This window comes from Lithobates pipiens, unplaced genomic scaffold, assembly GCF_037356315.1.
Source record: "Lithobates pipiens isolate NorthernLeopardFrog02 unplaced genomic scaffold, aLitPip1_a1.2 Scaffold_13, whole genome shotgun sequence".
NCBI lineage: Eukaryota > Metazoa > Chordata > Amphibia > Anura > Ranidae > Lithobates > Lithobates pipiens.
In genome coordinates, this window is record NW_027507718.1 from 404174044 (window position 1) to 404200058 (window position 26015).

General features: G+C 42.5%; 1 protein-coding gene across 1 annotated transcript in view; it reads left to right on the forward strand.

Moving 5' to 3' along the window:
• Positions 1 to 748: 748 nt before the first annotated feature.
• The window catches only part of PPAT (phosphoribosyl pyrophosphate amidotransferase), a 44831-nt gene continuing 19564 nt past the window's right edge, over positions 749 to 26015 (forward strand). Inside the window, exons 1-5 of the mRNA XM_077477435.1 lie at positions 749 to 948; positions 7211 to 7277; positions 13226 to 13432; positions 19461 to 19573; positions 22677 to 22819. Coding sequence (XP_077333561.1) covers positions 821 to 948; positions 7211 to 7277; positions 13226 to 13432; positions 19461 to 19573; positions 22677 to 22819 — 658 coding nt within the window. The 5' untranslated portion in view covers positions 749 to 820. The remainder of the gene's footprint in view (positions 949 to 7210; positions 7278 to 13225; positions 13433 to 19460; positions 19574 to 22676; positions 22820 to 26015) is intronic.

Genomic DNA, 26015 nt, shown 5'->3' on the forward strand with positions numbered 1-26015 from the left:
GGCACTATTCCTCCCTCTGACACCAATGATGGGGCACTATTCCATTCAAGGATAGCAAATATGGGACACTATTCCTCCTACTGACCACAGGCAATATGCAATATAGTTACCCCCACTGACCATCAAGCCTGATACATTTTCTAATGTATGGCCCCACTAAATTTTGAAGGACAATTCGACTCTTGGTTTAGAAAGTTTGGAGAGATCCCTGACATAAAGTAAGGTGAACTCCATGATAGAAGAACCATATGTATTCTTCCTTGTGTCTTGGTGTGCTTTGTGCCATTCTTCCAGGTGTGTGCAGTAATCCAGTGCGTAGGAACTTCCTGTAATAAAGACCAGTCATTGCTGCTCTCTCTCCTCATGCAGGATGACTGGTCTTGTCTCCGCCCCTTCCTGTGGACTGTAGTGGGTGGAGCTGTTGGGCCCCTCCCACAGCTCAGCCCTCTGCATAGGCTTTGTACCACATAGTGATGATGTCACAGTGGGTTTTCCAGAGTCATATCTGGGGTTGTAAAGTAGAAGTAGATGTCTGTGGAGGAGTCTATGTAGATCAGATGATATGTTCTATGTGGTGATGTGGAGGTTCTCTCCTCCTGTCACTGATGAGTTTATTAATCAGCATTATGTGTGCACAGTCAACATTGTGAGTGTTCAGCTCCTCCCCCTCTCCTCTCACATGGCCCTGTACTCCGATCCCCCCTCCTTCCCTCCAGGGAGGATCCTCCCCTACCCCTCCCCCCACATTTAAATAGCCCGGCTCGGGCCCCCGCCGCTGCCCAGGAAGTATTTGTGTGCCGAGATCCACGTGGTTTTCGGCATGGAGCTGGAAGAGCTCGGGATCGGGGAGGAGTGCGGGGTGTTCGGCTGTATCGCCTCCGATACATGGCCCACCCAGCTGGATGTACCCCATGTCATCACCCTGGGGCTGGTGGGGCTGCAGCACAGGTAACCGATCACCGGGCCCTTGTGTGCGATTGGGGGCGGGGAGCATGTGGATCTGTGATCTATATTGGGAGCTGCTGCAGAACCTCATTGCCCAGCTTGTGCCCTGGCTGCTTGCTACATGTGAGATCTGATCGTCCTGTATATGTGCAGATCTGGCGATGGGCCTCAGCTGCTGCAGAACCTCACCGAGACTCTGGAGGGGTCGGGCTTGTCCTAAGGCTGGATCTGTTTGCTGATCTTCAGATGAGCGAACTTTGTATAGACACGACTCTACATGTTGTATGGGGGGCCTGGTTACTGTGCAGAGACCTTACAGAGGATCTATAATGCGAAGTGTGTGTGTGTTATGTCATACGACTGTTTAGTAGAATGATCACTGATTAAGTGCTTGGATCTTTCAAAAAAATCGCACCTGTGAGAATAAACGATAGTAATCTCATGGGGGATCCATTTTTTTTTTTATAACATATTCTTTCATTTTATATAATTATAAAATGGACCCTTGGTTCACACATTCTAAATACTTTTTGAACCTGTGATCAAATAACACAATTTGATGCCATCAGCTGTTGGCTACTGACCTTTTAATGATATTGGATTTGGTGCTGGTTAACCTCAACAATATAAATCTAATTCTTAACGTAACACATTTGTTGTGTTTTTTTTTTATTTTGTTTTTTGTTTTTTTACACAAAATTTCTAATTCAATCTTAAAGTGATTTGTAAACACTCAAAAAAACCTGCAAGACAAAGGCATAAGCTAGTATGCATTAGCTCATTGTGAAATGCGCACCTTAGATTGCAGTGGTCCCCGTACCCCGCTCCGGCCAGCGACATTGCTCCCAGTTATGTCCGAGTATCGTGAGCTCTGGCATTGCAATTGGCTAGAGCTGTGATGTCGCTCCCACGCATGCGTGTGGGAACCTCTGGTAACGGCACACTAGCTGAAGCAATGGCACAAACGTGCCATTACCGGAGGCTTTCGTGCACATGCGTGGGCGCAACATCAGAGCTCATGATACCCGGAAGTAACTCTGGGCGCAATGTCTCTGGCTGCAGTGGGGTATGGGGACTACTGCAGGGGCTTCGATCTAAGGTGAGCATTTCCCAATGAGCTAGCTTGCTATGCATACTAGCTCATTATACCTTTGTCTTGCAATACGCATGTGCTGACGTCGGCACATGCTGGTACAGGGGATATCTCCTAAATCATGCAGGTTTAGGAGATATCTGGGGTAGCTACAGGTAAGCCTTTTTATAGGCTTACCTGTAGTCAAGTGGTCTGTAAGGGTTTACAACCACTTTAATGTATGATAATCTATTTGTACCACCATTCTGTACCAGATAACATTTTGTAAAGAAAAAATTAAGGTTATATGACCAATGGGTTGATGCAGCCCTTGTAGCTCATCCATAATTCTAGTATGCATGCATGTGCTGGGGTTATTTTTAATATGAAATTATGAATCTATAAGATTCATGCATTGGGCTATTAATATAGTGGTCACTTGGATGAAGTGGTTGTACTGAAAAGGTGGTGCAATTAGATGATACGGCCGTATAGCTGATCTATAATGCTGGCTATACATGTGTTGGTATTTACTAAAAATGTATCATGCATGCCTCGGATTGCTCAGTATAATCACTTTGAAGTGGTTGGCTCTTTAAAACATGGGTTGCATTATAAAGGTGATCAGTAAGCTACAGCCCTTATAGCTCATTCATAATGCTAGTATGCATTAGGGATATTTAATCTATATTGTGCATGCATAGTTTTCCGTATAGTGATCACTTTGATGAAGTGGCTGTAGCCTTCAAAAATTGCACTGAAGATGCTACAGCCCTTATAGTTATGTAATGCTAGCATGCATGTACTGGAGCTTTTCTAAATATTGTATAATCACTACTATGTACAGTAGTTGTATCATTCAAAATTACATTGAAAAAGGTGATGTGATCAATAGCACTTAAATGATCCTACAGCCCATATAGCTGATCTATAATCCTGGCTATGCATGTATTGGCATTTTTATTTCATGCATGGTTAGGCTTTAGTGTAGTGATCACTTTAATGAAGCTGTTGCATTTTTCAAGACGCCACTGGAAAACTGATACAATCAATCCAATTTTTCTCAAAATGTAACTATTGCTCCTGGTGAAATCAAGTCAATCTGGTCCATATTAAATGGGTTGTTTCTATTGCGGTGTCAAACAATTGGGACTGTTTGTCGACATTTCTCCGATGTCCCACTTGGTGTGTGTACAATGCTGTTGGCTGTTTTCTCTGCTATTTCTCCTAAGGGAAAGTTTGTTTTTTTGTTTTTACTAGTTCTACCTGATTTGGTGCACTGTACTGACCCTTGCTTTTGTTTGACATTCTAGCAGGACAGGAAAGCTCCTCACCCAACACCCCCACTGTCCTTTTCACTGACATGGATCCAGTACTGGCCGATGGCTGAATTACCATTTCAATTGCCCCGCTGCCAAAACAGGAGCAAAGTCTCCCTGCCTGTATACGTCTGAAGGCTTGGGTTTAACCCAGGAGGTTTCCATCCTGTCCATTGATTTAGAAATATCTCCATGACTGTGGTGGGGTGTTTGTGTATACAGTGGATCAGGTTACTAGCATAGACACTTCATGATCTTTGCTGACATCCTTCTGTGACAAACAAAATGGTGCTGACCATGAAAACCACATGGCCTTCCCAAGATGGACTGCTAGCTTTATACTGGTCAGAGGTCCGCTCTGAGTCCTAGGCTTGTGAAGAGGTCCTGAAAGTGGCTCCCCCATCAAATATGGCTGGGCTAGTGGTGGTAAAATGAGAGATTTGTCCAGCTTGGACCAATATCAATATGCATGTGCCATACTATTCAGAGAATGCTTTTGCACTTTCTCAATGCGAATCGTTCTCTGGATGAGGTCAGAAACACAAGGTGGTGTCACAATCACCAGCTCATCTAATCAGAAAATGCTTCTCATTTATTTGAGAAGAAAAAAAGCTGTCTTTGGTGTCAACACCCAGTGTTCAGTATGCTGCGGGGTAGCTGTTCGACACAGGACTAAGACTGCATGCATTACTGTACCTGAAATTTAGCTTTAACCTACCAGCATGTCTTGGGAGTGTGGGAGGTAAGAACATGGAAACTCTGTGCAGATGGTGTCCTGGATTGGATTTGAATGGAGGACCCCAGTGCAAGAACATTGCCTGGCCCCAATGGAACTTGAATTGAAATGCAGGTCCATGAGATTGAATGCTGAAGATCATTAGGCTTATTAAATGAGCAGGAGGCACTCAAATGATGTCCATGTCCACCTTGGTGCATTTCTCAAGTCATTTGCTATCTTGTAGACTACCTTCCTGATTCATATACGTAAATATATGTTCAGGTTGGTAAAATGGTTTACAAATCTTGTGTTGGTGTTTTTGAGTGTGATTGGGGTCAGCCATATATGCTTATTACACACAGATTGTGCTTTCTGCTTCCGTGGTGGCACTTAACTACTCCTCACAATGTAAGTCTATGGGTCAGTGGAATCATTACACTCCTGCATCCTGGATTTATCTTAAAATGTGTTTAGAAGAAAGGGAGTGACAAATCTAAGCTGACTTTACTAGTAACTGATCTACATACGTTAGTTGTACATTTAATATAACAATAAAAATATGGAATAGCAAGAATATCGCAATGTAAAAGAAATTGTAAAGTAAACACTTAGGCACGTAAAAAATGTAAAGGCCATTAAAGTTAACATTAAACACACTGCAATTGTCCCATTTCTAGGGGCAAGTTATCAAGATTATACTTGACCTCACAGCTATTGATCTTAGGGATAATCCATCGGCGATCTTTCTTAACCTGACTCCACTTTCCGGTAAGAAATTTCATAAGTCACTATTAAAACACCTCCTGAACGCAGCCAGGACATGTATACCTAGTATGTGGAAGCAGCAGGCCGCCCCGACAGGATCTCAGTGGTTTGCAAGAGTTTGCGACATCTATCGAATGGAACAGCTTACATCACCCCTGAGTGATAGGAGGAACACACCGCTCGATGGATGCCTTGGAGCCTGTTTAGGTATTCCGATGAATACAGAACTTTTGTGAGCTTTGGCAAGAGCAGAGAGACTGTCCCGATCTGGGCATACCACCAGGGTCCCCCCAGTCTTTCTCTCCACCTGAGGACCACTCTGGTCCACCCCACCCTCTTTCTTCCCTTCCTACCTTTTGACCCAACTTACCCCCCCCTTTTTTTCTTATCCTTTACCTCCCTACCCCCCCCCTTCCATTCCCTCTCCCTTAACCCCCAATCCCACTAAAAATAACTGGTGATTGCGAGGGCTTTATCGTACTATTTACCCAGTTTTCTTACTAAAGACTGTCGGCCTTGGGAGTGGTCCCGACTGGGCTTTCCATTATGCAAATGATACCAAGCCATTAACGAAGGCCCTTCTGGGTCGACCTAAAGGGGACCACTCCAGGAGCCGCATTAGCATAAAGGAGAGTACTAAGCGGGAGGACCACAGAAGACAGATGGTATTATGGCCTTAGTTACTCTAGGTCTGATACTGATGTAATACGTTATGCTACCAAATGCTCCCCACAATGTAAAATGTATTATTCGATGTAATAAGAGAACTGGGTGACTATTTTCTTTTACAATCTGCTTCTGTATTACCTGCAATCCGTAAATAAAGAATTAAAAAAAAAAAACATTAAACACAACAATAACTCCAACATTTTTATCTTCTTTTCCATTTCTTTTTATTGTGTAATATGGTATTTTCTTAAATACAATGCTTAGCTTAAAAGACAAGTTCACCTTTTTTTAGGCAAATTTCTTGCATGTAAATTTTTTTTTTTTCTGTAATGGACCTGTAAAGCATTTTATCCATGATAATAGATTGTGGGTGTAATGCCACAGTCCTGCAGACTATGTGGCTGTCTGGCCATAACTCAGATACAGCAAGGCACTTGCACTCTGCCAGGAAGCATGAATGAACTACAAGCCAACTGCTGCAAAGGCTGCCAGACCTTGTAGTTTTCCCATTTACAGAACATTGTGAATGGATGACACAGGCATGTCCTTTGCAGGTTGTTACAGCTAGCGGGGGGGAAGTCGTTGTCCCTCCCTAGCTATCAAAAAAGGTAACCGGGGGGGGGGGGGTACATCTGTAACATGTTTCACTCTGAATATGGGTATAACATGTTACAAAAGGTGAGCTTATCCCTTTAAAGAGGAAGTAAACCCTTCCAAACAACTTGGACCTATAGGTAAGCCTAGATTAAGGCTTACCTGTAGGTCCAAGCAATATCTCCTAAACCTATATGGTTTAGGAGATATTTGCCCGAAAATGGGCACCGCTGTCTACGGCGCATGCGCCGTAGACAGCGGCGCGCATGCGCACTAAATGCGGCAAATCCAAGAATGGATTTGCCAAATTTGTCGACTCCCGTGCGCATGCGCGGGAGTGACATCATCGCGGCTTCGCCGTATGACAGCGGCGGAGCTGCGAGGCGCGACTCCCGTGCGCATGCGCGGGAGTGACGTCATCGCGGTTGCGCCGCTGTGATTCGTCGGAGCTGCGAGACGCCACAAGCAACATGGATGCGGCGGACTACAGGGGACAGCGGCGACTTCGCTGGCTCCTGTGTCAGGTAAGTGACACATAATGAGCTACTATGCGATGCATAGTAGTCCATTATGCTTTACCTTTGCAGGGAAAAAAAGAGGAAGTAAACCCATCAGGGTTTACTTCCTCTTTAAACTTAACTTGGGGAAAACCGAGTCCTTCCTTGCTGTGGGACTGCACCCTCACTGCAAAGGCCAACCACTTGTTTGCCTAGTAGACCATGAGAAAGCAAAACATTGCTAGATCAGGCCCTGCAGCATCTTCTCCCCTGTACTCTCCTTTGCAAGTGTAAGGTCCTTTGAGGTCAAGACTGATGCAGCCCCTATACCCCTGCACTAGACCTGAAGATGCCAAAGGACAGCCCTCTCCTGGGTGGGAACACTGTTTGCCCCAGGAGCAGAGATTTGGCTTGTAAAAAGTGCTCTTGGAATACTCTAGACGAAACAGGCAGTTCACTTTTGCAGTGTGGGCACAGGTGACCCTGTCACCTTTTTTTCTTTTTTTTTTACCTGATACATTGTGTATTATCAAAACTGATCATGTACAAGTTTGTGAGGACATGAAATTCAGAAGTATACAAATATTTAAATATCTAATTTGTTAATGCTTGTTTAATTTAATCTTCACAGGGGACAGGAAAGTGCCGGCATTGTGACAAGTGATGGAGGTGCTGCTCCAACATACAGAATGCACAAGGTAAAATTGATCATCTTTATGTGTTTGAAGAATAGACAAGTCCTAGAATCCCTGACTGCCAGGCCTATGAGAGTCTAAACGCCAACCCCAAAAACTTAACCTGCTGTAACATTTTTGGTTTGGCTTGGGCAATCGCAATTCTCCCTAGAAGCCATAGGTTTGCTTTGAATGTCTCATTAGCATGGGTGCCTGGGTTTCCCAATGACACCCATGATTGCCAAGGAACTTTCTAAAATGATCTCTTCATTCAGCGAAGCAAAGGGATGTACCTGATTTAGGCATTTAAGAGCATGTGATTTGCCTCCCTGCCTTCCACATGACAGTGCAGGTGATTGGCTGACCTGGTACCCAGTCATTTCCCATGGGGTTTCAGCATTGTATTGTGCCAAATCCCAAGGGTTTCTGTAGACCATGCTGGCGCATGATTTCTATATGCCTGTAAATGTTTGCACCGAAAGGTCAATTTTTATACTAAATTACACAAAGGTGGGTCCTATGATATTCTGGAAGTACATACAAAAGTTTGACAAAAGAAGCTGCATTGTCGCAAAGAAAACTCAGCCTGCTGGAGATGTTGCCAAAAGCGAGTTGTTTGCCCCCATGCAGAGAAAAGTTGTGCATTAATTTAAATAAATACCCGGCTGCTCTTTACTCCCCTTGCATTCTGTTTACACGTGGCAGTGAAAGCACTATAGTTTTGAGACTAGACAATTTTCCATAAGGCAAACCCTATGGCCCTGGTGCCCAACCTGCACCCCTTTTGGCACTTTTGTGGCCCTCTGGGCCCTTGCAGGCAGTCTGTTTACCCTACCTAGGTGCTTACTTGGACCGCTGAAGAAAAAAGTCTGTAGACCTAGATTTCAGTAGCTAAAGGGTTTTCTTTATTTCACACTTTTTTTTTTTTTTTTTTTTTAAGCATGCAAGGCAAACATTGACATTCCATTTTACAAATGTACATTTGCCTACAGAAGATGCAGACAAAGGTTAATGCATAATACATATGGGCGCCATAGGACTTGTATCCCAGTAAAGTAAGAGGACAAACGGGACCTGACCCAAAACAGCATCTCAAATAAATTATCAAATTTTGATAAAGTGCAAGGTGACAAGAAAATGGGAAACAGACCCCTGAACAGTGCAGGAACTCACCTGCATGTATAAACCTCTACTTGGACAATATAGTGTATACACGTTCATTCACCCAGCGAATCGTACAGGTCTAGGAAATGTGGTCATGGAGCTCTTTGTGCTCAAATATCAAGGTCCTGGTATCATCTCTTTGCTAAATGGGGCCCTAAATCGGACAGCATAGAATCACTAGTTTCCTGAGTGTCGTGCCATGGACCCCATACCTTATAAAACATTTGAGGAAATCTTCTTTCCTCATGTTAATTTATAGAGTGGCAGGGCCTGATTAGCTTTTTTTTTTTTTCCCCCATCAACCAAGGCGCAGGACCTTTTTGTATGAGTCCAGCCTAGAAAAATTGTTTTTCTGGCAAAGAAAATGTAAGTAAAAAGAGACTTGCGCCATAGTAATGCCTTTGTGTACAAAGCTGCTCCCCAAAAAACAGTGAACCTATCACTGTGCAAATATAACCAAATAAAGTAATAGTGGGCACTAGGTGATTTATGTTCCTTGTATATCATATAACTTAAAGTGAATGTGTGCATAAAGTGCAATATCTCCTTATCAAACAAATACCATAAACAAAGTGAAGATGTACATAAAGTGCAATGAAAAACCAAATATAATATGGGGGTGATCAAAAAATCATTATATTTTATAAGTCCATATGTCTAGTGATGTGTCTTGACCCACACTGAAAGCAAGAAGGAATTCCTTCTCCATAAATCTATGGAAAACCACCCAATGTGCTCTAAATTGAAAGCTGCTTACCAGATGGATGTGACCTCTATTTAAAAAGGTCTAATGCCCTTTTGGGAGATCCTGGATTGGATACCCTAGGTTACCAGCTGAAACCACTGTAATGTGACCTCTCTACCAAAATATCCCAGATGGAAAAAAACAAAGGGACACCGCATAGCGTAATACGGTTTTATTTAAAATTGTACATAAAACATGAAGGTTGTCTGCTTACATTTAGGTGGGCCATAGCCTGCAGAGATTGTATTATGGAACCGCTTGCCGCTGGGCTCGCGTCCATAGCTGTTGTGGAGACCACACGTGCATGAACGTACGTTTAGTAATATGTCATCAAGAAGCGTACCGATCACTAGGCATGCTTGACTTAAATGGCTAGGAAGAAGCTGCGATTGGTGGAGCATCAAATGTCCACCCTCCACACCCACAATGTATCTTACATGGCTATCTATGCAAAACAACCCACTGCATTGACCACTCGTAAACAAATATTGCATCTTGGACAACCACAATATTATGAATACTTATAATAAACTACATTAAAAAGTTAATAATGAAATTAAAACGATCAGTCACTAAAGCATGAACCCTGATAGATATTATAAACTGTAGCCCATTACCATGATCATATTAAGAGAATGGAATTGTAAGCAAACCTAAATAGTTAAATGGAACTATCTTCATTCATTGGTCAGAAAGAAGTTAAGGTCCATATGGGATATTTTGGTGGAGAGCTCATATTAAAGGATTCATCTGGTAACCTAGGGTATCCAATCCAGGCGCTCCCAGAAGCCCATTAGACCTTTTTAAAGAGGTCACATCCATCTGGTGAGCAGCTTTCAATTTGGAGCACTCTGGGTGGATTTCAATATATGGTGAAGGAATTCCTCCTTGTGGGTCTGCTAATCAAGACGCATCATTGGACATATGGACTTATAAAATTTAAAGATTTTCTGATCACTTACATATTGTATAGTTTTTCATTGCACTTTATATCTTCACTTTGTATTTGTTATAAGGAAATATTGCACTTTCTTTGTATAGGACTGTCCAATCAGCAGTTGGAGGAATTTTCCCCCACCAATCTCGCAGCTAATCTACATACACATCCCATAATATCCAAGGCAGACACAATAGAGCATTGAAATGCAGCCACACCCCAAACGACCCAGCAAGGAGTACACAACAAAATGAGACTATACCAACCACCTCAAACTGGCAGAGACAATCATTACCTCATTAATAATGTCCTTTTGCATTACATAACAGAATCTTCCTAAATGCTTGTAGCTTTCTCAAATGCCAGGGCCTATAGTCTGTATGCAAGAGGCTAGCATTCAGTCCCCTCAAAGCCTCTGTCCTGGGGGAGTCTGTCAGTTTGGTTACAGCAGAGGCTTCCAGCTGCTTGGATATACCAAGAAGGCACCCCTTAGGGCAGAAGACGTTGGGGCGAGCAAATGTATCTGCAATATGCAACTCGTGGCCACATCAGTCCCCCTGCTCAGTCTCATTTATGACCTGATGGGGTGGGTTTCTTGCACATATAAAACAGATGTGTTGGTGTATAGTATAATCTTTGCAAATAGCGTAGATGGCTGTCCTTGGCCGAGAACTGTATTTGAGTGCATGTAAAATGCCTGCCAATTTTCTAAAGTAAAATCCGGGATGTCCCAGACAGATGTACCATCTATTTTGCATATTGAGTATTGATATTGTCTGCTGATCAATAAGGAAGTTGTAATAGGAGATGAAGCCTGTATGATCAGAGCCTAGGAGGGAGCTTTCAGACCTTATATTGCTGAGGCATACGTCGTGCAGACCAAATTGAGCGTCTGGCGTGTCGAAGCTGTGTATAATAGAATGACCTCTGTAGCGGCATATGCAACACAACGGTGCTGCCCAAAAAAATTGACTGTGCCACCCTCATACAGTTTGTGCAACTACAGTAATCCCCATCTTGGGCAGTATAGCACATGGGGATTAAAAAAAATTGGGCAATCTCTGGTTGTGCCAGAGCAGTTGCTTATGGGGTGGTCGCCCTCCAAAATATTTAAACATTGGGTATAAATATGAAGGGACATATTAAGGATAGTAGTACCCTCAGTCACTGGCAGGGGAGTATCTATATATAAAAGGTGGGATAGGTTTCATACCAAGAGACTACTGCAGCCCCTGTAGCAGTAGTGGCCTTCACAGGTAAGTTCACTTTTTAGAAAAATAGTAAATGCATTTTTTTTTTTTTGTAAGCCTGTAAAGCATTGTATCAGTGATAAGCAAATTGCTGGTGCCATGCTGGTTGCCAGATCTGACAGTGTATTTGTGTGCCCATACATTCCATACGGCAAGCAGATACAATCTGACAGGGAGAATATATGAACCACCATGGTGCACCACAGCACTGGTAGTTCATTGAGAACTACAAGCAAACATCCTCAAAGTATGTCAGCTTGTAGTTCATTCACACAGATCGGTGTTAATGATGTGGGCAGAGTCCCGCATGGCTTTGTGGTTATCAAAGTGACAGCTACTCCCCTGTACTGCTGTCAGTGCAGAGATCAGGCAGTGTAAACACGTTGCATGTTCCACTCGGTTTTAGGGTGTAACATGTTTCCAAAGGTGAACTTATTAAGTTATAGTAAGGTTGAATAGACACCAGTCCATACAGTTCAACCTGAGTGTCTACAATTGTCCCTATCCCTATCCATTGCACACTTGCATCGGTCCCTACCCTCAAGGAGCCCACAATCCAAGGTCCCCATTCATATACTTGGGCCAATTTTGAACCAAAGCCAATTAACCTACCTGCATGTCTTTGGAGTGTGGGAGGAAACCGGAGTACCCAGCGTAAACCCGCACAGGGAGAACATACAAGCTCCAGGCAGGTAGTGTCGTGGTTGGGATTTGAACCAGCAACCCTTTTTACTGCAAGGCGAGAGTGGTAACCACTACACCACTGTGCCGCCCACAAGTCCAAGTTGTGGAAATATCCACCAATATACATGATTTAGGCTGCATAGTAATGTATGCAGAGATGGGAATTGCCAAACCTCCTCAATTAGTAGGCAATTGAAAGGTAGCTGAGGACTCCCTGGAAGACTTGGGGTTCCTCATTTGTAGCAATTAAATCAATTGCACAAAAAATATCTTAAACTCAGCCGTTTTAACATTGTGTATAAAAATTTGGGAAGGAAAATTTTCAATAGGTTCACTCGTCTCATCAGAGCGAGTTTAACTCATTGAGCAACCTTGGTGAGAAAGAAGGGAAATGCAAGAGGCCAAACTATTATCCTATAGTTGAATATCAGTACCCAGATACCTAAATGGATATGATCTGCAGTGGGCAGTCAAGTGGTAAAGAGGTGTTCTCAATTTTTAAAAGTTATTTTGATCAATAACCTAGAATTCTAAATATTGATCAAAACTCTGATTAGGTGGACCTGTGGCAGGGTTGTTTGTGGAATTGTCATACTATCTTGCTTTTCTGTGCTATTGTTCCCTTTTTGTACTTTTTATTTTTTATTTTATTTTTTTTCTCTGATCTTTAATGGACCTTGCTGTGTCACAAGTAGTGGGTTGTAGGGAACACAAATATGGAAGCATGGCTTTAAGGGTCTGGAATAGATGTAGTCTCCAGCAGTCTCGTGTTATGTTTCTCCAGGCTACAACTGTCTCACAAAGCATGTCCAAATCTCCAACGCCTAAAGCCTATATGCAGTCTGACCATCTCTTTTGGGGTATGTCTGATTGCTTTTGGGAGAATTGCGTTCACACACTATGGGTGGCCTTTTGGTGATTAGGCTGCACTTGGAGCCCCTTATATCAAACTTTATTACCACTGCTGCATGGAATGAGCTTTAATTGGTTTGTTCCCCTTATGGGGAATAGCTTTGGGACTGTAGTGTGCAAATACTGTAGACTTTCATACAGTCTTCAGTGCTATGCCTGGACTGCAATCTGTCCTCCATACAGGGACTAGCTTTGGGGCTGTTGGTGTAGTAGAACAACTTTATAGCTTGGATGGCCACCAAGTCTTCCAGTGCTATGCTAATGATTTTCTCTCCTACAGGGAATGGGCTTGGTCAATCACGTGTTCAGCGAGGAAAGTTTGAAGAAACTGAACATGAGCAACCTGGGAATTGGGCACACAAGGTATTCGACATCGGGAAATTCTGCATTGGAGAATTGTCAGCCGTTTGTCGTTGAAACGCTCCATGGAAAGATTGCTGTGGCACATAATGGAGAACTAATAAATGCAGCTCGACTTAGGCGAAAGGTAATCTGATAAAGCTCACATGAAATCCACTTAAATGCAGTTTGTATGTTCACCTTAATTTAAATTTTTTTTTTTTTTTAAGATTCATGCCCAGAACAGATGTGGTCTTCTGTGTTCTGGGCATTTGTCCCTGAATGCATAGGGCCAGTCCTGCCCAGTGGTACTGAATGCTGCACCTGTCCTCCGGGGTGCACTAAAAATGGCAAGGGGGGGGGGGGGGGGGGGGAGATGCACAGTGTGTGTTTGTTTTGTTGTTTTTTTGCAAGGTTCAATATTCCTCCTTGTGCTGTCTCTTCTCTGGCGACTGATGTCAAACCATGGGAAGCAGCTCCTTAAATGGGCCAAAAAGGCCTTCTAGAAGGTTCTAAAAGGCCAACTGACCAATCCCTACCTAACCTTGCAGAACCTTCTTGATCACATGACCCTGACTGACCAATTGGAATGAGCCCCATTAAAAACCCCTATATTTCTAAAATGCTGACACCACAATCCCATGAGGTAAAGGGGCCTAAAAAAGCCCCCCCAACCAATTTATAGTGGTGTATGTTTTCATTATAGTGGTGTAGGCAGCCGCAGCACTTCAGCTCTGGTGACATACCAAATCCCACCATGCTTCTGGGAACCATGCCTGTGGCTGTTGGTCTTGCAGTGCCTCATGGAACTTGTAGTTTCACCACAGCTGGGGTGACATGGGTTGCCCACCCCCTGCTACAATTAAAACTTGCACCACTATAAATGGCTTTAAATAAAGTGGAACTTTGTCAGTTTACCACTGCCTCTGTTAACAGTAAATCAGACAGGTGTTTAATCCCTCTCCTCTATCCAAAACTAAAAATGTTTTATCTTTAATTGTCTTGCTACGTTTTTATTCTTTACTGATACAGATGTTTGTTTCAGTCCCCTTTTTTGAGGGACATTACACTGGTGGTCTATTATGTTCTTGCCCCTCAGTGCTAAACATACAACACCTTTCACCAATCTTGGCCAGGATGTCTTTAGAGAACATCGTGCGCATCAGCAGTTTCCTGATCTCATGACTTGGTGGTTGCTGATAGCTTTTCCTTTATACTTGAATCTGCTTTGTAGATGTTTAATTTGTAGTTTGGCCTTTTACTTTCACTGCACTATGTAGAGAAGGCTTTTGCAGACCTTGAAAATTGAGTTTGTTCCTCCATGCCTTAGCATTTTATTATCTATTTGATAAGCGCAGTAAAGTTGCCATTTGTTCCCAGAAATCAGACTGTAGTAGGACTGCAGTTAGTGAGTGTGAGGTGAATGCAGAACACGGATTTATGGTAAAGGGGCCTACGAAGCCCATGTACTAATGGGCAAGAACTCTTCATGCCATGTTTGGCTTTGTCCCAAAACTTGCAGGGCAAGTATTCTAAGACCCCTTTCACACCACACCGCTGATGGCGGCGGTAAAACGCCGCTATTTTTAGCTGCGTTTTACCGCCAGATTTGCAGCGGATTTGCGGCGCATTTCGGCCGCGAAAGGGTTAAAACCGCCGGCAATACGCCGCAATAGCGGCGTTTTGCCGGCGGCATTACAGCGCTGCCCCATTGATTTCAATGGGCAGCAGCGGTGGAGGAGCGGTAAACACACCGCTCCTTCACCGCTCCAAAGAAGCTGCTGGCAGGACTTTTTTCTGACGTCCTGCCAGCGCACCGCTGTAGTGTGAAAGCCCTCGGGGCTTTCACACTACACACAATGGTGCAGCTTCTTTAAGGCGTTTTGCAGGCGCTATTTCTAACGCTATAGCGCCTGCAAAACGCCCTGGTGTGAAAGGGGTCTAAGGGCTTGTATACACTAAGAAAATCAAGCAAACGTTTTCATCCAAAGAATTTTTGTACGTGTACGCAACTTTCGACAGCCGAAGGGACACTTCAGAATGTTTCTCGTAAGGTATTCAAATGATTTCCCTTTAATGTATACCATTTTTTGTACGATTTTCATCCAAGAGAAATCAGACTGTGCATGATCAGAAACCATAAACAAAACCACCTTAGTCGTACCAGAATTTTTGTACAAATTTTCTTTCATCAATTCTGATTTGCTGTGAAATATCGAGAAAAATCAGACTGCCTGATCTTTAGTGTGTACCCCACTTTAGAATAGAAATGTACATTTTACAATTGCTATGGGGGACAGCCTGCTGAGTAGAACAACTTTTTTTTTTTATTTATTTTTTTTTTTATTTATTTATACCAGAGTATTGTTTTGCTGAATACCCATGGCTCAGTACACTATCAGGCAACATGCTAAATTCAGATTGTCTGAGCAGAGTTGAAATCACGCGCAAACCCTCACTTGTGCTGTCCCCGTCTCGCCCACACAACAGGACCACTATCACAAGATGGTTAAAATGCGCTTTTGTAGGAAATGTCTGGCAAGGAAGAAACGCTCTAAATATAGTACATTTCAAACCCATATTTTAATTTGAACCTCATGAGGGGGTGAAATGTGATTAAAAAAAAAAAAACTGCAGCAAGGAATCTGGCCATGCTCCTGCTAGGTCTTATGAATGAAAATGTCCATCTAAGGCACCATTAGCTGTAGTCGTTTTTGTGACTTTGTTGCCACTTTACTCAGTCGTATAAGATGAGAAACCATTCCTATGACACTAAGGGGTTTACTAAAGGCAAATCAACTGCATTTGACATGCAAAGAAAATACCATTTTTGTTTGTACCAGGCGGTCCCCGAGTTACAAACATCCAACTTACAAACGGAGGGAGAAAACAGGAAGTGAGGAAATCTACCCCAGGAAGGGAACTTCACTCCTGTAAGTTATTGTAGGAAAAGTGTCTGCACTGATGCTTTATCACCAATCCTTGTGTCCCGGATCACCCAAAATTCTAAATCCAATTGTCACAAACAAATTGAGGTGAAATCTTCTGAACATGAGCACAGGCAGCAAAACAAATGTTACAGGTGTGTTAACTCCTTTCTGTGCTATCCAAAAAACTAAAATGCATGTGTTTTTTTTCTTGCTGGAACTTCACTTAAAAAAAGTTACCTGTTTGGATCTTACAAATTCAACTTGAGAAGAAACCTACAGACCCCATTTTGTTTGTAACCTAGGGACCACTTGTACACGATTGGATAATATAAATCGGCAGAGCTTCACCCTCATTTCAGATCTTCCCCCTCAGATCTACAGCGACTGCACTTCCAAGTGCACTTGTGGTGCACACTGGGTTGGCCTTTAGTAAATAAACCCCTAAGATGTGTTTGTTTCGTTCCCTCTCCTCCCAGTTCATCCTTGCTGCCTAAAACTCTCCTCCCAAGCACATTCCATTGACACCCTAGCTTCGCAGAAACTGAGATCCCACTTGCATCCGACATGGGGCCTGCATAGGGCAGCCCATTCAACTGACTGGGCTGCCCTATGTGCAAAAAAGCCCCAAAGTAGCTCAAGAACCTTTTGCTTGTGGTGTGTTGCATGCTTTTCAGTGCGTGTTTTGTAGCTCATTTGTCAACAATTGGGCTGCGTTCATATCTGCGTGCTTCCAAATGCACACCAAATGTGCTTTTTGCCACACGCTTTGGAAACTCGCCACAGACCTGCATCACACTTGCATTGCCATAATGCAATGCGTGTTTGCAGTGCGTTTCCACAATACGCAGCAAATCATGGTTTCTGTGCTTTTAGAAATGCTCTGCTGCCTAATTGGTAGTGATGCCCCACGTGCAATTAGCATGCCATGGCAATGTGTCTCCCATAATGTGGCAAAGCATGGGGTTTCTGTGTGGGTTGTCACTTAAATGCATGTGAATTGATGGCAATGCAAGCTCAATGCACGTTTGCAGAGCATCAGAAGACGCAATAGTGTCAACCGTAGCTTGGTTTTTGTAAAGGCAGGTTTTTTATTTTCAATGCATTAAAATGTTTGTGTGCAGCAGCCCCCCTAATACTTGCATGAGCCCTATCTAGACCCCCCCCCCCCCAAATTGGCTGAGACAGCAGCGTGGCACTTTTGGCTCTGCCAATTGTCCTCAGCCAATAAGAATAGAAAATCAGGGGGCAGGGCTGGGCAGCAGCTCCATGTCGGAATGGACACAAGGAGCTAGGAGCACCAAAGAGGGACCCGAGAAAGGGCTGCTCTATGGAAATGCACTGCAACCAAGCAGGTAAGTATAACATAACATGTTTGTAAATTCAAATTTTTGTTTTTAATTTAAAAAAAATCACTTAAGTTCTTGTTCGACTACTTTTTTTAAATGCATGTAATTAAAGCAGCAACTAAGTTAAATGTAGAGTTACAGACACAAATAAATATAAATATTATATTGGATCACTGTATTGGGTAACAATTTCACGTTTGGTGCACCGGCAGTCCCCAAATTCTTAGGCCAGTCATGTAATAACTGTTAATGTTAGAGGAGCACTGGCTCACATGCCTAACATTCTTTAATCTGGATTGTTTTATATATTTACTAAGACTTTCTTTATAAAGTGTGATCAGCACTCTACATTCCAGAATCTGAAATCCTTGCTTTGGTAATTGTTGCCTTTGGGCAAAAATGTGACTTGCATAAGACTAAATGAATTGGGCATGGCTGGATACATGCATGTTAAACTCTAATCTATACCACTCCTGTTCCTGCACCCCCTGTGATGTTGTTTTCATAATCTAGTATGAGACTTGCTGTAACTGCTTGTGCAACTATAATGTGAGCTGGAGGTTCACCTCAATTTTGTTGCATTTAAGTTGGCTATATACTTTTTTTCAGGCAAATAACATTTTTAGAAAGTTCATAGAACACACTGTAGTCAGTCATGTAATTGTCACTATTGGAAGTAGGGATGCACCAATACTTTTTTTTTTTTTTGTACTCGCCGAAACTGATTACCAATGCCCTACCATAACTGTTTTGTTTTTAACTTCAGCTGTCAGCAATGGTGCAAAGCATTGAAAAGTTATTTGCAAATAAAATAGATTTTTCCATGTGAAATGTGTAAATGTGTTAATTTATATGTAAAAATATTCAACAAGACAGACAAAGTTTTAATTGTTTATAGTTTATAAAATGTGAACAAAAAGGGCAAAAAAGCAGGAAAATAATTAAATGGGGGAGAATAGGGAGTTGAGGCTGATTAGAGTAAATTGAGGGTTAAGGGGTTAAATGAAGGAAGATTTGTTCACCCTTCAATCTGCAGAAATATACAAAATTTTTTTAATTTTAGTGTTTCAGGGCTGAGCAATGTTAATAAACATTGCCGGCTGCTATATACATTTATTTTTATTTTTTTACAGCTCCAATTACCAGGCTTTAAGGGGAGACCTGACAGCCAAAAGAACCGATGTTGAAAGTATCAGGTATCGGTGCAGTTGCATGAGTACCGGTACTTGTGCAAATACTCTGTACTAGTATTAGTGCAACCCTAATTGGAAGCTGAAATGTAATGGTGTTGACTGCAATGGCTCCATCCATAGATGACCCAAAATGACAATTTAGGTGATGTTCAGAGGCAAGTCTAACTAGACTGCTGAGTGTAGGCAAGGACGGGGAGCTTGTCCTAGCTCCAAGCTGCAGCAATGTCAAAGGAAAAGATGCAAGGAAGTGAGATGAATGGCAGCCTCAGCCTGGACTCCAACCAGGACATACCCTTGACATGTTTTGCTCCACCCCTATCCACCCATACGTGGTGTATGAGTGTGTAGCCACCCAGATACCAGCAAGTATGCGATTTTGTAGACTTACCAGATGAAAATAAAGGAGTAGCCTGAAAGAAATCAGCCACTTCATCTGGTTTTAGGTAGGACTAAGGCTGTAAGTGGCTACAGTAAAGTGTTGGGGTGTAAATTGTCAGGGTGCTTGCCGGGGGTCTGTTGCCAGCAGTCCATGGCACACTGTACTGGGCCACTCGCCCACAGGCCTTGGGACAAGTGGCTCTGTGAATGCAGCACCTGGTGGCTCTAGTATATACATAAATGGCTCATGGTGTACAGGCCCCGGTAATTGTTCTGTGTGGAGCCCCTATTATAACGTGCCTTTTTTTAATAATTTTTTTTTAATATAGTTGATGCGTCATGGAATTGGCCTGTCTACAAGTTCCGATAGTGAACTCATCACTCAGCTTCTGGCCTTTACACCTCCCGAGGAAGAAGATCACACACCTGATTGGATAGCACGGTGAGTTTTCACTTCTGTTTTTAGCTGAAGGTTTTTCCAGGAACTGGAAGGCTCCCTCCTGTTCAGTCTCAAGAGGCTGCAGGAGTCCTTGCAACACATTATGAAGTGGTCTGTTAGGGTGGTTTAGTGCATGGTCATGTAACCAAGTGTGTGGTCATGGGGCTCAATTACACTTTGCCCTTTGAAGAATTATCCACAGTAGAGCATTCTTCAGCGGGCGTTTGACAGGCATTGAGATGGATGGTTGCACATGGGGGGGGGGGGGGGGGGCAATGCATTGTGCCAGCAGCATAGAGGAGAGTGTTTAGAGGGCAGTAAAAACCCATCTCAACTGCATGTTTTAAAAAAAGTGCCCAGGACAACCAAGCACATATGGCGACTAGGCCCTGATGGCATTGTACATTAAGGCCTTGTTCACACCATGGTACAGAGATGTCAATGTTTATACAAGGACACAAACAGATCATTGTTCACAATATGTCCTGTTCACACCACCACACTGGTATTGTGTGCAGATTTTTCTGTGTAGGAATCTGCAACATATATAAAACCTACTGAAACATGCAGGGAAACTGATGTAAACTCATGTCTAAGTGTAATCTGCACATCAGTTTCCATCAGTTTTTCTGAAGTTGGTGTGAATGAGGCTTTGTCTAAAATCTGTTACACTGCAATGATTTGATATTGCAACATTGTTTGGCTTCTGTTATGTGGATATATTGCCAATCTTCCGAGAGAGAATTCTATCTGCTGTCAGCACAGCGACTAAAGGTCAGTTAGAACTACAAGTTTAATGGCGGTTCATCTGGAAACTTAACTCCAGGTTAGCTACAGTATTAATTGAAGCCATCAGCTGTGATGGGTTTTTAGTTGCCCCCCACCCTCCACATAACCGCTTAACCATTTGACCTCTGGAAGGCTTTACCCCCTTCATGACCAGGGCTTTCTTTCCTATTCACCACTGCGCTACTTTAACTGTATGTAAATAAAATGTACATTGAGGTCCATATATATTTGGACACAGGCACAATTTTCTTCTTTGTATGCCACCAGAATAAAATTAAAACAACAATCTAAATGATTTTGAAGTGCAGGCTTTCAGGTTTAATGCAAGGGGTTGAACATAAATATCAAGTACAAATTTTAAGAACTGCAACCATTTTTATACAGTCCCTGTCCACCCCCCCTCCCCCCCTTTTCAGGGGCTCAAATGTAACGTGACAAATTAATATAATCAATGTTAATTTTCAATATTTTGATGAGAATCCTTTAGCGTCAATGACTGCCTGAAGTCTGGAACCCATGAACATTACTAACGACTGGGGTTCCTCCTTTCTGATGCTTTGCCAGGCTCTAACTGCAGCGGTCTTTAGTTTTTGCGGATCTTTCTGCCTTTAGTTTTGCCTTCAAAAAGTGAAATGCATGCTTAATTGGGCTGAGATCAGGTGATTCGGCTATTGCAGAATATTCAATTTTTCCTTCAAAAGCTCCTGGGTTGCTTTTGCAGTGTGTGGGTTTTTTGATTTTTTTTTTTTATATATTTATGGTTGTCCCTCTGTACTGTGATGCGACGTCCAATCAACTTTGCTGCTTTTGGTGGAATCTGGGCTGACCGTATATCTCTAAACACTGCAGAATTCATCCGGCTGCTTCTGTAACACCAATGACCCAGTGCTACTGGAAGCCATGCATGCCTATGCCATCACACTGCCTCTACCATGTGACCACAGAAAATGAGCTGTTCCAAGAATGCTTTTCCAGAACTGATCTGGCTTTTTTTAAATGTTTTTAGGCAAAGTCTCTATAGCTTCTTTATTCTATTTAGGCTTATTGAATGGTTTGCACCTTGTGGGGAACCCTCTGTATTTGGTCTTTTGAAGTCTTCTCTTGATTGTGGACTTTGACAATATGCCCACCACCTGGAGAGTGTCCTTCTTGTCTTGCTGTTGTGAATGGGTTTTTCTTTACCATAGAGGATCCTGCGATCATCCACCACTGTTGTCTTCAGTGTACAAAACCCAGGCCTTTTGTTGAGCTCACCAGTGCGTTTTCCTCAGAATGTACCAAACTGTTGATTTGGCCACTTCTAATGTTATCACTGATTGATTTTAGTTTTTGAAGCCTTACAATGGCCTATTTCACTTGCATAGACAGCTCCTTTGAATGAATGTAGGTTCACAGCAATAATTCCAAATAAAACGCTTAGAATCAATCCAGACCTTTTACTTATTTGATGAAGAAATAATGGAGTGGCCCACACCTTGCCATGGAATTACTTTTGGTTGCTTGAAAGGGGGGTGGGTGGCTGGCGGAGCTGTTATTCCTAAACCCTTCCTCTGATTTGGATGTAGATGCCCTCAAATTAATCCTGAGTGCGCACTTTCAGACCATATCCATTATAGAACTATAGCTTGAATATGTTTTGGTAAATAACTGAAATAATACAATTGTGCCTGTGTACAAATATATGGCCCTAACTGTAGTTTATAAAGTTTTTTCTTTTGTTGGTATTTGATCACCACAAAGTTTCTTCTTCATATAAAGAAGTCTGAACATTTTGAGTAACTTTCTACTATTGTTAAAGGCCTATGCAATCAAATTTCTTTATAAATAGTATCTACATGGAATGTATGCACCTAATAGACATTTTACTTCAATGGTGGTGATCGGAGACTGGGGTGGCATGCAATCTGGCGCTAATGGGCATTGGCTGAGAGGGTTACTGCCACTGCTGGTGACTAATACAATGATCAGTGATAACACTACATTGACACTGTACTAATGACTGGCTGGGAAGGATTTAACGTCTATGGGCAATCCAGGGTTTAACAATGTAATGTGTGCTGCTTTTACATGCTCATCTGGCTGATTTTTCTCCCTGCTTCTCAGGGAGAAGAAATGGCCAGATGGCCATTCACTGTACAGTTTGATTGGACACAAGTGATCAAGTTTCAGCTGAAATCTGCTACCAACTCGTGCTGTCCAATCGCAGCACGGGTCAGCGGGCACGCATGACCAGCTTTTTATATTCTGCCCAAGCAAAATGTTAATCATTCATAGATTTGTGTGTGGTGTGAGTTACATTCAGTGATTTTTATTTCAGAATTAGGAACTTAATGAATGAGACTCCAACATCCTACTCATTGCTCATTATGCACAATGATTTCATCTATGCGGTACGTGACCCCTATGGCAACAGACCTCTATGCATTGGCAGGCTCATCCCAGTGAACTATGAAAGAAAAGGTAATTTACGTACACATGTCATCACACAATGGTACAGCTGTTAGCCTTTATAGGATTGCCTAAAGCCTAGCACACACGGACTGAATGTTGGACATCGACCAGTTCAATGGTAACCAGTCGACTTTTAGCCCATGTCCGACAAGCTGGCGTTTAATGGGGAATACCCAAAAAAGGTCTGCCGAATGGCTCCCAACCAACACTCAGCCAGTGGCCAGTGTGCTCTGGAGAGGGGAGAGAGAATTGGGTTGACCCCCCTCAGAACACAATAGAACAGTAAATGTGATGGCAGCACTGACATTGCATAGTTGGTACACCTGCTCCTCCTGAGCTGTCTGTTTTTTCAGCCCTGCTGGGTTGAACAAAATACTAGTGTGTGTGCCATGCTTTACTCTTCCTGTATGTAAGAAGGGGCCCTGGTCTGATTAATTCAGGAACTTGTTGAGGTGTTGTCCAGGCTTGTCCTTGGAGGCCCCACCTTGCAACTTAAAGGACTTGGTGCCAGGTACCATACCTTCAGAGATCTAGTAGAGTTCCGTGCCTCAAAGGGTTATATGGTGGGTGGTCATAATGTTACGACTGTTTGATTATGCGTTCATACATTTATTTTTTCCAAGTATTTGTGTAGTGTGTAACTATACGGGCGTGGTTTGGAAGTATTCGGTTACTGCATACAATGTATCAATCTACAATACTGAATTGATTATCCCTGCAGTGATCGCCTACCATAGAGGGAAAAGCAGCTTGTATACTTCAGTTTAACAGTATAAAACAGCAGCGCTACCAAAAAATAAGTAAAAATATACAGTTAAAGTCCATAAACTATATAAATTATCTAAGAAAAAGTTGATTAAGGCTGTGGCGTTGAAGAGACAATCCAAAAATGACATGTGCAAACGTGCTGATGAATAAACACCCTTATTTCAACTGTATGTATGTTAAAAAAAAAATTTATTACATATACACGCACTTGCCAGAGGCAAGCTCAAAGGAAGCCTGCAGCTAGTAACCAGCCAGGGCCTTTTCCGTAGGGAGTTCTGTCACACCAGACAGATGAGAGGCCTGGACCACACTTCAATATGGCTCAAAGGATCAAGTCATGACCAGGGATTAAAAGGAATGATGCCCAAAAGAAAAAAGGAGAACTCCATAGTGTAGACAACCACAATTGATTTAATATAAAAAAATTGTTGCACTTAAATTTAGAGATATAAAAACAAGACTAGCAAAAAACAGCCAGCCAAACAAGCAAACTCCTGTCAGAATGCGCAATGACGTCAGTACGCCCACCTCCCTATGCACGTTTTGTCATCAAGACGTCTCGGCTCAGGCGACACACGGAGTTATCGCATCTATATAGTAAATGACCGGAACCAAGGCTCAATATGAACTCGCGGTAACAGGAAACCGGTAACATAGGCAGAAGTCAAACAAAAACAAGCCTCTGAGTGAACCTTAGGAGACAGGAACCCGGAAAAGCCAACGTCAAATAAGAACGTAAAAAAATTTAATAGTAAACAAATAAGAAGGAAAGAGGGGGGGGGGGGAGACAGAACAGAATTCATCCGTTCGAGAGAGATTCATGACAAACTAGTTGCTTGGTTGCCTCTGGCTTTAAAAGTTTGTGATAACAGGAATAAAGTATACAACAAGTAAAGTCTGAACCACATTGTTGTGGTTTGATTGGAAAACCTTTTTAGAGGAGAGACTGCAGCTGCTTCCTGTGTGTGTACTTAGTCCTGTAGTGAGCAGACAATACTGCACTGAAATCGCAATTGGTATCACCCCTGCTCATTTCACCTCTGAACTACAGTGCACCTCCCCATATTGCATAGATGAGAAGGTGATCTCAACATCCTTCTGCAATAGGGTGACAACACTGCTCCTCTATTGGAGTATGGAAAGCATCCGTTGTCACCCTAGGACAAGTGTATTACTGGCAGGATCACCAGGTAAAAGAGCCTGAAAATGTAATCTTAATGCAGCCATGGCCTGGATCAAGGTGGATTTGATTTAAATCAAGTCTATTTAAATTGCTAGAAAAAAGGCTTGCTTTAAATCAACTCTATTTAAATCATAATTTTTTTAAAGCGCCATTGTCATCTCTGTCCAGCAGCTCCCCTGACCTGCTGTTGACTCACCCAACAGTCCCATTCACTTTAATGTGGCAGTTGTGACACAACATGCCGAGGGATGTGGCGGCAGCAGGTGATTGGATGCTGCTAACAGCCGCTGCCATGGTGGATCTGACAGGTGCTCTTTAAATGTAAGGACTTTTTCTTGCTGATAGTTAGAATCGTTAATTGCAAACAAAATTAAGGTTTCCAATTTGGAATAAGCTGTCAGGTTATTAACCAATTTGCATCCAGGCCAATTCTGACATTTCTCTCCTACATGTAAAATTCATATTTTTTTGCTAGAAAATTACATAGAACCCCCAAACATTGTTTTTTTTAGCAAAGACCCTAGAGAATACAATGGTGGTCGTTGCAACTTTTTATCATGCACAGCAATTTTTTTAACTCGTTTTTTTTTTCAGAAAGTTTCATACGTTTAAAAAAAAACCAGTAAAGTTAGCCCAATTGTTTTGCATAATGTGAAAGATGAAGATACGCCGAGTAAATGGATACCCATCATGTCACGCTTCAAACTTGCACGCGCTCGTGGAATGGCGCCAAACGTTGGTATTTAAAAATCCCCATAGGCGACGCTTTACATTTTTTTACTGGTTACATGTTTTGGGTTACAGAGGAGATCTAAGGCTAGAATTATTGCTCTAACGTTCGCGGCAATACCTCACATGTGTGGTTTGAACGCTGTTTTCATATTTGGGCGGGACTTGCGTACAAGCTCACGGGGACAGGGGCGCTTTCATTTTATTTATTTATTTTAGTTTGACACTTTAAAAAAAAAAAATATTTTTATTCCTATTACAAGGAATGTAAACATCCCTTGTAATAGGAATATGGCACGATCTGACCTATTTACAGTGAGATATGGGGTCAATAAGACCCCACATCTCACCTCTAGGCTGGGAAGCCTAAAATCAAAAAACGATCCGGGCTTCCGAAGCCCAAACGGTGCCGTTAATTTGAATGCAGAGGCCGGGCGTGACGTCATAACATCGCGCCCAGCCTCCAAGCGATCATAGAGACTCTGGGGACGATCTGATCCACCGGAAATCTCTATGGTATCATCC